The sequence below is a fragment of the Salvelinus alpinus genome, chromosome 6 (assembly GCF_045679555.1).
Source record: "Salvelinus alpinus chromosome 6, SLU_Salpinus.1, whole genome shotgun sequence".
Classification (NCBI taxonomy): domain Eukaryota; kingdom Metazoa; phylum Chordata; class Actinopteri; order Salmoniformes; family Salmonidae; genus Salvelinus; species Salvelinus alpinus.
In genome coordinates this window covers 9,158,406-9,172,540 of record NC_092091.1, presented here as the reverse complement: position 1 = coordinate 9,172,540, position 14,135 = coordinate 9,158,406, and the positions used below count along the sequence as shown (strand labels likewise).

Genomic DNA, 14,135 nt, shown 5'->3' with positions numbered 1-14,135 from the left:
ACGTTTATGCCATATTTGACATAGTGTGTTATGTCACACCGTTAAGCCACATTTATGAACCCTTTATAAAGCATGGCAAATAGTTATAGATGATTTGTAACACATTTATGCCGTGTTTATGAAGGCTTTATGAAGCTGCACGTCATTAAAAACAGGACCCCGTAGCTTTACAACTATTAAGACATGAGTTATATTTGTACAGACTGGTCCATCAACTCTGACGGTTGTTCTGTTACAAGTGAAAACAGGACCTTTGACCTTTCAGTATCAAACAATGGTGAGTCAACAGTGAACTCAATGTTTTGCCATCAGTTAACAGTTAATTTTTCAGCGAGAATTAGCCAGCGCTGCTCTTTTCCACTCCATGTCAGTCTACAGGTATAAATAGAGGCAGCAGGTAAACAACACAAAGGAGACATATCATACAAAAACAGACTGGGACGCTTCTAACACAATCTGAAGGGAAGAGAGAAAGAAATTAAGAGGGGTCTATGTCCAACAGTGTGTCCTGCAGTACAGGGGTCTATGTCCAACAGTGTGTCCTGCAGTACAGGGGTCTATGTCCAACAGTGTGTCCTGCAGTACAGGGGTCTATGTCCAACAGTGTGTCCTGCAGTACAGGGGTGTATGTCCTGCAGTACATGGGTGCCTCACGGATGTGTTTTGAGTTCAGTCAGTCAGTCAGTACCTCCATGAGATGGACCTGTCGGGAGTGGTTCTCCTGGGTGTGTGTGTTCCTCTCCCGCACACACACACACACACACACACACACACACACACACACACACACACACACACACACACACACACACACACACACACACACACACACACACACACACACACACACAGTAACATTACCTCCACAGTAACATTACCTCCACAGTAACATTACCTCCATGAGTTTGACCTGTCGGGCGTGGTCCTCGTGGGCGTGTGCGTTCCTCTCCTCCAGCTCCTCCACCTTCCTCTCCAGCTGTCTGCCTCTCTGCTGGGCCTCCTCCCACTCTCTACGACCCCGCTCCAGACCCTGCTCCAGGGGAAGCAGCTGAACACACACATCATATTATAACACACAGAACATATTGAACACACACACATTATATTACAAACACACACAACATATTCAACACAGACACACACACACATTATATTACAAACACACACAACATATTCAACACACACACACAGAACATAGGTAGACAACTCTGGTTCAAACCCAGTCAGAGACAGGTTCAGCAGGGACATAGAACAACACACACAACATAGATCATCACACACCATAACATAACACACGACATAGAACATAGCACATCACACACGCACACAGATCTTAACACATGACATAAAACATCACACACACACAATAACACACACAGAATGTAACACACGACATAGATCACCACACACACACGACATAGAACATCACACACACACACACAGAACATCAACATCAGGTAAAGTGTCTTGGATAGCCTTCATCTCAACATGTTTACAGCTGAACTTTACTTCAGTCTCCTCTCCTGATAAACCTTTTAGCTCTAGAATCACTGCTCAGCTCCTTATCTCTGAAGCGTGAGAGACAGAAAGAGAGAGAGACAGAGAGAGAGCTTGAGAGAGAGACCGAGAGAGAGCGTGAGAGACAGAAAAAGAGAGACCGAGAGAGAGCGTGAGAGACAGAAAGAGAGACCGAGAGAAAGAGACAGATTTATCTCTAGAATCACTCCTCACCTCCTTATCTCTAAAGCGTGAGAGACAGAAAGAGAGAGACCGAGAGAGAGCGTGAGAGAGAGAGAAAGAGAGAGGGACCGAGAGAAAGTTGAATTGAATAGAGAGCAAGCGAGCGAGAGACAGAGTATAATCAGAGATCATATCAGAGAATATGATCCATCCATTGGTGACTCATCAGGGGGAAAAAATGTGTGCCACACCTCTTCCTGCAGTTTTCTGGCGGTCTGTCGGGATTTCTCCAGCTCCACTCCCTTTTCCTGCAGCTGTTGTTGGAGCTCAGACAGCGCGGAGTGGCTTTTCTCTCTGACTTCATCAACCTGGAGCTGGAGCTTCTCAGTGGACGCCTCACAGCCCTCTACTATAGTACTCATCTGGAGGGAGGAGGGGGGGCGAGAGAGAGGGGGGGAGAGGGGGGGAGAGAAAAAGAGGGGGAGGGCAGAGAGAGAGATGGAAGATTAAGACAGACTGAATGGTATTCATTTAACATTCCCCCCCATGATAGATACAGGTTTTAAAGAAAATTCATACAACCCCTATCATTTGTACTGGTGACAACTCCAGGGTAATGCATGACTATTATAACTATTTAAAAACCCAGTAGCTCTGTAGGGTGGCAATCAATAAAGTGGAGGTCGATAAAATCTTCAGCTCCTCCGCATAGAAACACAGTGTTCTTCTCAGTGACCTATGACCTAGCCCCTCTCTCTGCCTCACCTCCTTCTGCAGTTCCTCCACAGTGCTGTTCTGCAGTCTCCTCTCCTCATCCAGATCACTCTTTATCCTCTTCAACTCCTCTGTTCTTCTCCTCTCCTCCTTCAGCCTCTCCTTCACCTCCCTGTGCTGGTGGTTCAGCTGGGTCATCTCGCTCTGTGGGCACACACACACACAGAGAGAATGTACTGTGTTATTGTGTGGCAGAACTACCACAACAACAACTACCACAACAACATGTTTTCGAAGTTGGACGTACTCTGTGCTAAGGAGATGTTTACCAGCGAGTTCTGAATACGGTATATTCCATTGACTCCAGCACCTGAGATACAGTACGACCTGTACGGTCCTTGTATCCACTCACCTGTACATTCTCCAGACGTACGAGAAGGGCTTTGTTTGCCTGGGACATCTCCTCTTCCTTCTCCCTCACCTCCACTAGAGTCTCCTCAACCTGCCGTTTCTCCCTCTGTGGAATCACATCTGTAATAAATATACCTTCAATACCTGGCCATGCATTTTCACAGAACATCTAAATTCATTCAGTCTATATTTTAAGTGCTTTCTTTATCTCTCTCTACCTCACCTTGAGTTGCTCTATGCATTTCACCAGCTGTCTCTGCAGGGTTTTGGAGTCCTTGATGACGAGGTTAAGCTGCTCCACCCTGCTCTCTAGCTCCTCCACCTTGGTTAGTGAGGAGACGGGACACACCATCACGTCAAATGGACAAGAGGCAACTGATCCTAGATCAGTATTCCTGCTCTGAGATTTTTTATGAATACGGACACTGATATGTTTTTCTGGATATATTGTACAGTGCATTATGGGTATTGTAGTACATCATTTTGGGTTCTGTAGTATAGAGCATTGTGGGTATTGTAGTACATCATTATGGGTTCTGTAATATAGAGCATTATGGCTATTGTAGTACGTTATGGGTTCTGTAGTATAGAGCATTATGGGTATTGTTCATTATGGGTTCTGTAGTATAGAGCATTATGGGTATTGTAGTACCTCATTATTTGTATTTCTTAAGGATCATTATGGGTTCTGTACTATAGAGCATTATGGGTACTGGAGTACATCCATCTGCAGTACCTGTCCCCTCAGTTCCTCCCTCTCCTGCATCAGCTGAATCACCTGTCCCCGTGCCTCCCCTCTCTCCTCCTCCATCTCCCTCTTGTCCTGGCCCAGCACTGTGTTACTCTAGCAGGGAGAGAGGAGGTAGTATACACAGGAGATGGGTGGAATATTAGTAGAAAAAACCTAGGATCAAACTCACAACCTTCTGCATGCCAACACATTGAAACTCAAAGTCAACTAATATGACAAATGTAAATATTTATAGCCACTTGGGACACTCAGTCACTCAATTCTGTTCTACTCAGGTGGTTTTCAAAGTAAAAGTAAAGATACCTTAATAGAAAAATGAAAGTCACCCAATAAAATACTACTTGAGTAAAAGTCTAAAAGTATTTGGGTTTTAAATATACTTAAGTATCAAAAGTAAAAGTATAAATCATTTCAAATTCCTTATATTAAGCTAACCAGACGGCACCATTTTCTTGTTTGTTTGTTTAATTTACGGACAGCCAGGGTCACACTCCAACACTCAGACATAATTTACAAACGAAGCACGTGTTTAGTGAGTCCACCAGATCAGAGGCAGTAGGGATGACCAGGGATGTTCTCTTGATAAGTGTGTAAATTGGACCATTTTCCTGTCCTGCTAAACATTCAACATGTAACGAGTACTTTTGGGGTGTCAGGTAAAATATACGGAGTAAAATGTACATTATTTTCTTTAGGAATGTAGTGAAGTAAAAGTTGGCAGAAATATAAATACTAAAGTAAAGTACAGTACTTTAGTCCTTTAGACCACTAGTTCCACTAGCAGTAACATGTCCCTTATCTCAATTCAATACCTCTTTCACCTCCTCAACTTCCTCTCGGAGCTTCTGCACCTCCTTGTCGCGCACCTCCTTCATAATGCCCAGCTCCTTGTCATGACTCTCCACCTCCTCGTTCAGCGCTCCCTTCAGGGCGGTCAGCTCCCTCTCCCTCCAGTGTAGCAGCACCTCCTGCTCCTCCTGTACCTGAATGAGCTCCTGGAAGTCCAACCGCACCTGGGCCAGGTCCTAGACACAGACACGGAGTTAATTGATATAATCCAGCTGGGCCAGGTCCTAACACAGACACTGAGTTAGTTTATATAATCCAGCTGGACCAGGTCCTAACACAGACACTGAGTTAATTTATATAATCCAGCTGGGCCAGGTCCTAACACAGACACTGAGTTAATTGATATAATCCAGCTGGGCCAGGTCCTAACACAGACACTGAGTTAATTGATATAATCCAGCTGGACCAGGTCCTAACACAGACACTGAGTTAATTGATATAATCCAGCTGGGCCAGGTCCTAACACAGACACTGAGTTAATTGATATAATCCAGCTGTGCCAGGTCCTAACACAGACACTGAGTTAATTGATATAATCCAGCTGGGCCAGGTCCTAACACAGACACTGAGTTAATTGATATAATCCAGCTGTGCCAGGTCCTAACACAGACACTGAGTTAATTGATATAATCCAGCTGGGCCAGGTCCTAACACAGACACTGAGTTAATTGATATAATCCAGCTGGGCCAGATCCTAGACACAGACACTGAGTTAATTGATATAATCCAGCTGGACCAGGTCCTAGACACAGACACTGAGTTAATTGATATAATCCAGCGGGACCAGGTCCTAGACACAGACACTGAGTTAATTGATATACTCCAGCTGGGCCAGGTCCTAGACACACACTGAGTTAATTGATATAATCCAGCTGGGCCAGATCCTAGACACAGACACTGAGTTAATTGATATAATCCAGCTGGACCAGGTCCTAACACAGACACTGAGTTAATTGATATAATCCAGCTGGGCCAGGTCCTAACACAGACACTGAGTTAATTGATATAATCCAGCTGTGCCAGGTCCTAACACAGACACTGAGTTAATTGATATAATCCAGCTGGGCCAGGTCCTAACACAGACACTGAGTTAATTGATATAATCCAGCTGGGCCAGGTCCTAACACAGACACTGAGTTAATTGATATAATCCAGCTGTGCCAGGTCCTAACACAGACACTGAGTTAATTGATATAATCCAGCTGGGCCAGGTCCTAACACAGACACTGAGTTAATTGATATAATCCAGCTGGGCCAGGTCCTAGACACACACTGAGTTAATTGATATAATCCAGCTGGGCCAGATCCTTGACAGACACTGAGTTAATTGATATAATCCAGCTGGGCCAGGTCCTAACACAGACACTGAGTTAATTGATATACTCCAGCTGGGCCAGGTCCTAACACAGACACTGAGTTAATTGATATAATCCAGCTGGGCCAGGTCCTAACACAGACACTGAGTTAATTGATATAATCCAGCTGGGCCAGGTCCTAGACACAGACACTGAGTTAATTGATATAATCCAGCTGGGCCAGGTCCTAACACAGACACTGAGTTAATTGATATACTCCAGCTGGGCCAGGTCATAACACAGACACTGAGTTAATTGATATACTCCAGCTGGGCCAGGTCCTAGACACACACTGAGTTAATTGATATAATCCAGCTGGACCAGGTCCTAGACACAGACACTGAGTTAATTGATATAATCCAGCTGGGCCAGGTCCTAACACAGACACTGAGTTAATTGATATAATCCAGCTGGGCCAGGTCCTAACACAGACACGGAGTTAATTGATATAATCCAGCTGGGCCAGGTCCTAGACACACACTGAGTTAATTGATATAATCCAGCTGGGCCAGGTCCTAACACAGACACTGAGTTAATTGATATAATCCAGCTGGACCAGGTCCTAACACAGACACTGAGTTAATTGATATAATCCAGCTGGGCCAGGTCCTAGACACAGACACTGAGTTAATTTATATAATACAGCTGGGCCAGGTCCTAGACACAGACACTGAGTTAATTGATATAATCCAGCTGGGCCAGGTCCTAACACAGACACTGAGTTAATTGATATAATCCAGCTGGGCCAGGTCCTAACACAGACACTGAGTTAATTGATATAATCCAGCTGGGCCAGGTCCTAGACACAGACACTGAGTTAATTGATATACTCCAGCTGGGCCAGGTCCTAGACACAGACACTGAGTTAATTGATATAATCCAGCTGGACCAGGTCCTAGACACAGACACTGAGTTAATTGATATAATCCAGCTGGGCCAGGTCCTAACACAGACACTGAGTTAATTGATATAATCCAGCTGGGCCAGGTCCTAACACAGACACTGAGTTAATTGATATAATCCAGTAATTCGAACTCAAACCCTGTGCTTCAACCTTTCCAACCTCTCCACCTGATAGCTGCTGTGTGGTGAGTGTTCCTGGCACCAAAATGGCTGACGTGCATCACTGAGGTGGGTGCTACACATTGATGGTGGATGAGGTGAGTTTCCTCCTACTATGTAAAGCGCTTTGAGAACCTCAGTTGGTAGAAAAGCACTATATTAATCTAATCAATTATTACTTATTATTATTATGTGCGTCTGTGTGTGTCACATGGCTGGGCCACATCCTACTATAAACAGGTACATATTAAAGACAATTTGTATAATACGGTAGAAGGAGGTTTCCTGACCCAGATTAAGACCTGGATTACAAATCATCAAGGGAGAATCTTCACTGAAAGTGTGGCGTTGTCCAGAAAACTAGACTTAATCTCGGTCCAGGTAACCCGATATATAAAAACATACAATAGTCTGAACTCAAAGTATACACTTGGAATAAACAGAATGTTTTGAGCAGGAATATCAACTCGTCCCCTTACCTTTAGAAGGAGCTGTTTCTCCGTGTTTACCTTTAGAAGGAGCTGTTTCTCCGTGTTTACCTTTAGAAGGAGCTGTTTCTCCGCGTTTACCTTTAGAAGGAGCTGTTTCTCCGCGTTTACCTTTAGAAGGAGCTGTTTCTCCGTGTTTACCTTTAGAAGGAGCGGTTTCTCCGCGTTTACCTTTAGAAGGAGCTGTTTCTCCGCGTTTACCTTTAGAAGGAGCTGTTTCTCCGTGTTTACCTTTAGAAGGAGCTGTTTCTCCGCGTTTACCTTTAGAAGGAGCTGTTTCTCTGTGTTTACCTTTAGAAGGAGCGGTTTATCTGTGTTTACCTTTAGAAGGAGCTGTTTCTCTGTGTTTACCTTTAGAAGGAGCTGTTTCTCCGTGTTTACCTTTAGAAGGAGCTGTTTCTCTGCGTTTACCTTTAGAAGGAGCGGTTTATCTGTGTTTACCTTTAGAAGGAGCTGTTTCTCTGTGTTTACCTTTAGAAGGAGCTGTTTCTCCGTGTTTACCTTTAGAAGGAGCTGTTTCTCCGTGTTTACCTTTAGAAGGAGCTGTTTCTCCGTGTTTACCTTTAGAAGGAGCTGTTTCTCCGTGTTTACCTTTAGAAGGAGCGGTTTCTCTCTGTTTACCTTTAGAAGGAGCTGTTTCTCTGTGCTGTCGGCCTGTGTTGTGTTCTTAGCCAGGTCCAGCTCGTCATGCATCTCAGACAGCTGCTGCTGAAGGTCTTTCATCTCTGTGCGGCCCTGCTCTCGCTCAGTCTTCACCTGGACTAGCCTGGCAATAGAAATAATACAACAGAATAGAAATAGAATCTTATTTGCACTCGATAGGGAATTTAATATTACAGAGCACCAGAGAAATCATACTATGTCAAGACGTTGTGAGGCAATTAGCGAAATGCTTACACCTGTTCAATTCTTTCAGATCCTTTTTATTTTATTTAACCTTTATTTAACCAGGTAGGCTAGTTATTTCACCTTTATTTAACCAGGTAGGCCAGTTATTTCACCTTTATTTAACCAGATAGGCCAGTTATTTCACCTTTATTTAACCAGGTAGGCCAGTTATTTCACCTTTATTTAACCAGGTAGGCCAGTTATTTCACCTTTATTTAACCAGGTAGGCTAGTTATTTCACCTTTATTTAACCAGGTAGGCTAGTTATTTCACCTTTATTTAACCAGGTAGGCTAGTTATTTCACCTTTATTTAACCAGGTAGGCTAGTTATTTCACCTTTATTTAACCAGGTAGGCTAGTTATTTCACCTTTATTTAACCAGGTAGGCTAGTTGAGAACAAGTTCTCATTTACAACTGCGACCTGGCCAAGATTAAGCAAAAGCAGTGTGATCACAAACAACAACACAGAGTTACACATGGAATGAACAAACATACAGTCAATAACACAATAGAAAAAAAATCTGTATACAGTGTGTGTTCAAATGAGGTAAGGAAATAAATAGGCCAATAGTGGCGAAGTAATTACAATTTAGCAAATGAACACTGGAGTGATAGATGTGCAGATGAGGATGTGTAAGTAGAGATACTGGTGTGCTACAGGAGTTCTTAGGGGATAGGGACTAATAATAATCATCAAGGAGGATTATGGTCCTAAACATAATCCCCAAATGACTTCTAGAACCCTATGCACTTGTGGAAATGTTCTTACTCCTCTATGGCGACCTCAAGCTCCGCCTCCATCTGAGCCAGCCTATCCCGTAGCGTGGAGAGTTCTTCTTGTCTCCTGTCCAGTTCCTCCTGAATGGTCTTCATGTATGTCTGGGCCTTGTAACACACCTCCGCCAGACTCCGACCACTCTGCAGGACACACAGTGCATTCAACTAAAGTAGGTAAAAAATAACCACATGTAACGATCACCACAAAAATAACGCCATCTGCAAAATCAGTACTAGTGAGAATAAACGTGTCCGAGCTGGACTCCGTGCACATAAGGAGAAAACAAGTACAAATCTCTTGCTAAAAGTACTATATCGTACTGTACTGCACTGTATTGTATCATACTGTACTGCACTGCACTGTATTGTATCGTACTGTACTGCTCTGTATTGTATTGTATCGTACTGTACTGCACTGTATTGTACTGTACTGCACTGTATTGTATCATACTGTACTGTAATGTAGTCTGTACTGTGTATTGTACTGCACTGTATCGTATCGCACCTTATTGTACTGTATATTGTACTATATTGTGTATTGTACTGTACTGCACCATGGTCTTATGCTCCAGCTGTGTCTTCAGCTGTGACACCTCTCTCTCCAGCTCTGCTCCTGTCTTCTGAAGTTCCTTGGCCTCCTTGGCCTTAGCAGCATAGTCCTACAACAGGTCCAACAACACATCACCAACCTGCTTCTGCCTCACAGACAGACACAGTACTTTACTTTCCTTTACACTGAAATACAACACGGAAATACATAGGTATTTACACAGATATGAATGTATTAGTATAACGCGTAAGATTGTAATGCTTCTATATGGAAGTCTCAACCATCTGTGTATACTACAGCAGTGGTTCTGAAACGTTTTGGCTGGGGATCCCCTAGGACAGCACAGCCATCCATCTGAACCGTGTCTGGGCTGGGGATCCCCTAGGACAGCACAGCCATCCATCTGAGCCATGTCTGGGCTGGGGATCCCCTAGGACAGCACAGCCATCCATCTGAACCATGTCTGGGCTGGGGATCCCCTAGGACAGCACAGCCATCCATCTGAACCATGTCTGGGCTGGGGATCCCCTAGGACAGCACAGCCATCCATCTGAACCATGTCTGGGCTGGGGATCCCCTAGGACAGCACAGCCATCCATCTGAACCGTGTCTGGGCTGGGGATCCCCTAGGACAGCACAGCCATCCATCTGAGCCGTGTCTGGGCTGGGGATCCCCTAGGACAGCACAGCCATCCATCTGAGCTATGTCATCCAACCTTACCCTGATCTCCTCCTCCACGTTCTCTGCAGTCTTCCACTTCAGTTGGTTGACTCTGTCAAATACCAGGTTCACCTTCGTCTCAGTGATGGAGGTTTTTTCAGTAGTCCTGAGGGAATACCAACAACCAGACACACGGAGTTCAATGACACCAGCATACCCCAGTCATATAACTAGCATACAGAACAACATACCCCAGTCATATAACTAGCATACAGAACAACATACCCCAGTCATATAACTAGCATACAGAACAACATACCCCAGTCATATAACTAGCATACAGAACAACATACCCCAGTCATATAACTAGCATACAGAACAGCATACCCCAGTCATATAACTAGCATACAGAACAGCATACCCCAGTCATATAACTAGCATACAGAACATACCCGTCATATAACTAGCATACAGAACATACCCCAGTCATATTTTTATTTATTTTTTTTATTTAACCTTTATTTAACCAGGTAGGCAAATTGAGAACACGTTCTCATTTACAATTGCGACCTGGCCAAGATAAAGCAAAGCAGTTCGACACATACAACAACACATAGTTACACATGGAGTAAAACAAACATATAGTCAATAATACAGTGAAAAAAAATAAAAATAAGTCTATATACAATGTGAGCAAGTGAGGTGAGATAAGGGAGGTGAAGGCAAACAAATATATGTATAAATAAATAAAAATATAAAAGGCCATGGAGGCGAAGTGAGTACAACACAGCAAGTAAAATAAAAAATAAAAATAAAATAAATAAAAAAATAAAAAATAAAAAAATAAAAAAATAAAAATAAAAAAATAAAAAAATAAAATAAAAATAAAATAAAAATAAAAAAATAATAAAAAATAATAATAAAAAAATAAAAATAAATAAAAAAAAAAAAAAAATTAAAAAAAAAAATAAAATAAAAAAAAAAAATGGAATGGTTGGTTTGCAGTGGAAGAAAGTGCAAAGTAGAGACAGAAATAATGGGTGCAAAGGAGCAAAATAAATTAATAAATAAATACAGTAGGTAAAGAGGTAGTTGTTTTGGCTAAATTGTAGATGGGTTATGTACAGGTGCAGTAATCTATGAGCTGCTCTGACAGCTGGTGCTTAAAGCTAGTGAGGGAGATAGGTGTTTCCAGTTTCAGAGATTTTTGTAGTTCGTTCCAGTCATTGGCAGCAGAGAACTGGAAGGAGAGGCGTCCAAAGGAAGAATTGGTTTTGGGGGTGACTAGAGAGATATACCTGCTGGAGCGCGTGCTACAGGTAGGTGCTGCTATGGTGACCAGCGAGCTGAGATAAGGGGGGACTTTACCTAGCAGGGTCTTGTAGATGACCTGGAACCAGTGGGTTTGGCGACGAGTATGAAGCGAGGGCCAGCCAACGAGAGTGTACAGGTCGCAGTGGTGGGTAGTATATGGGGCTTTGGTGACAAAACGGATGGCACTGTGATAGACTGCATCCAATTTATTGAGTAGGGTTTTGGAGGCTATTTTGTAAATGACATCACCGAAGTCGAGGATTGGTAGGATGGTCAGTTTTACAAGGGTATGTTTGGCAGCATGAGTAAAGGATGCTTTGTTGCGGAATAGGAAGCCAATTCTAGATTTGACTTTGGATTGGAGATGATTGATGTGAGTCTGGAAGGAGAGTTTACAGTCTAACCAGACACCTAGGTATTTGTAGGTGTTCACATATTCTAAGTCAGAGCCGTCCAAAGTAGTGATGTTGGACAGGCGGGCAGGAGCAGGCAGTGATCGGTTGAAGAGCATGCATTTGGTTTTACTTGTATTTAAGAGCAGTTGGAGGCCACGGAAGGAGAGTTGTATGGCATTGAAGCTCGCCTGGAGGGTTGTTAACACAGTGTCAAAAGAAGGGCCAGAAGTATACAGAATAGTGTCGTCTGCGTAGAGGTGGATCAGAGAATCACCAGCAGCAAGAGCGACATCATTGATGTAAACAGAGAAGAGAGTCGGTCCAAGAATTGAACCCTGTGGCACCCCCATAGAGACTGCCAGAGGCCCGGACAACAGACCCTCCGATTTGACACACTGAACTCGATCAGAGAAGTAGTTGGTGAACCAGGCGAGGCAATCATTAGAGAAACCAAGGCTGTCGAGTCTGCCAATGAGGATGTGGTGATTGACAGAGTCAAAGGCCTTGGCCAGGTCAATGAATACGGCTGCACAGTATTGTTTCCTATCGATGGCGGTTACGATATCGTTTATGACCTTGAGCGTGGCTGAGGTGCACCCATGACCAGCTCTGAAACCAGATTGCATTGCGGAGAAGGTGTGGTGGGATTCGAAATGGTCGGTAATCTGTTTGTTGACTTGGCTTTCGAAGACCTTAGAAAGGCAGGGTAGGATAGATATAGGTCTGTAGCAGTTAGGGTCAAGGGTGTCCCCCCCTTTGAAGAGGGGGATAACCGCAGCTGCTTTCCAATCTTTGGGGATCTCAGACGACACGAAAGAGAGGTTGAAGAGGCTAGTAATAGGGGTGGCAACAATTTCAGCAGATAGTTTTAGAAAGAAAGGGTCCAGATTATCTAGCCCGGCTGATTTGTAAGGGTCCAGATTTTGCAGCTCATTTAGAACATCAGCTGACTGTATTTGGGAGAAAGAGAAATGGGGAAGGCTTGGGCGAGTAGCAGAGGGGAGGGCAGTGCTGTTGTCCGGGGTAGGGGTAGCCAGGTGGAAGGCATGGCCAGCCGTAGAAAAATGCTTATTGAAATTCTCAATTATAGTGGATTTGTCGGTGGTGACAGTGTTTCCTATCTTCAGAGCGGTTGGAAGCTGGGAGGAGGTGTTCTTATTCTCCATGGACTTTACGGTGTCCCAGAACTTTTTTGAATTTGTGTTGCAGGAAGCAAATTTCTGCTTGAAAAAGCTAGCCTTGGCTGTTCTAACTGCCTGTGTATATTGGTTTCTGGCTTCCCTGAAAAGTTGCATATCACGGGGGCTGTTCGATGCTAATGCAGAACGCCATAGGATGTTTTTCTGTTGGTTAAGGGCAGTCAGGTCAGGAGAGAACCAAGGGCTATATCTGTTCCTGGTTCTAAATTTCTTGAATGGGGCATGCTTATTCAAGATGGTGAGGAAGGCATTTTTAAAAAATGACCAGGCATCCTCTACTGACGGGATGAGATCAATATCCTTCCAGGATACCCCGGCCAGGTCGATTAGAAAGGCCTGCTCGCTGAAGTGTTTCAGGGAGCGTTTGACAGTGATGAGTGGAGGTCGTTTGACCGCTGACCCATTACGGATGCAGGCAATGAGGCAGTGATCGCTGAGATCTTGGTTGAAAACAGCAGAGGTGTATTTGGAGGGCAAGTTTGTTAGGATGATATCTATGAGGGTACCCGTGTTTACGGAATTGGGGTGGTACCTGGTAGGTTCATTTATAATTTGTGTGAGATTGAGGGCATCAAGCTTAGATTGTAGGGTGGCTGGGGTGTTGAGCATGTTCAAATTTAGGTCGCCTAGCAGCACGAGCTCTGAAGATAGATGGGGGGCAATCAGTTCACATATAGTGTCCAGAGCACAGCTGGGGGCAGAGGGTGGTCTATAGCAGGCGGCAACGGTGAGAGACTTGTTTTTAGAGAGGTGGATTTTTAAAAGTAGAAGTTCAAATTGTTTGGGAACAGACCTGGATAGTATAACAGAACTCTGCAGGCAGTCTTTGCAGTAGATTGCAACACCGCCCCCTTTGGCCGTTCTATCTTGTCTGAAAATCTTGTAATTGGGGATGAAAATGTCTGAATTTTTGGTGGTCTTTCTAAGCCAGGATTCAGACACGGCTAAAACATCCGGGTTGGCAGAGTGTGCTAAAGCAGTGAACAAAACAAACTTAGGGAGGAGGCTTCTAATGTTAACATGCATGAAGCCAAGGCTA

General features: G+C 43.9%; 1 protein-coding gene across 3 annotated transcripts in view; it reads right to left on the bottom strand.

Moving 5' to 3' along the window:
- The window catches only part of LOC139578110 (cingulin-like protein 1), a 32,969-nt gene that overhangs the window by 8,062 nt on the left and 10,772 nt on the right, over window positions 1-14,135 (bottom strand). For 2 of the 3 annotated variants that reach the window (XM_071405325.1, XM_071405327.1), the window contains exons 4-14: window positions 10,249-10,354; window positions 9,532-9,636; window positions 8,970-9,118; window positions 7,932-8,076; window positions 4,369-4,581; window positions 3,542-3,649; window positions 3,029-3,127; window positions 2,807-2,911; window positions 2,446-2,598; window positions 1,932-2,102; window positions 896-1,048 (exon numbers count right to left, since the gene is read on the bottom strand). In XM_071405325.1, the coding sequence (XP_071261426.1) occupies window positions 896-1,048; window positions 1,932-2,102; window positions 2,446-2,598; window positions 2,807-2,911; window positions 3,029-3,127; window positions 3,542-3,649; window positions 4,369-4,581; window positions 7,932-8,076; window positions 8,970-9,118; window positions 9,532-9,636; window positions 10,249-10,354 (1,507 nt within the window). The remainder of the gene's footprint in view (window positions 1-895; window positions 1,049-1,931; window positions 2,103-2,445; window positions 2,599-2,806; window positions 2,912-3,028; window positions 3,128-3,541; window positions 3,650-4,368; window positions 4,582-7,931; window positions 8,077-8,969; window positions 9,119-9,531; window positions 9,637-10,248; window positions 10,355-14,135) is intronic. The other variant, XM_071405326.1, reaches the window with a different exon arrangement.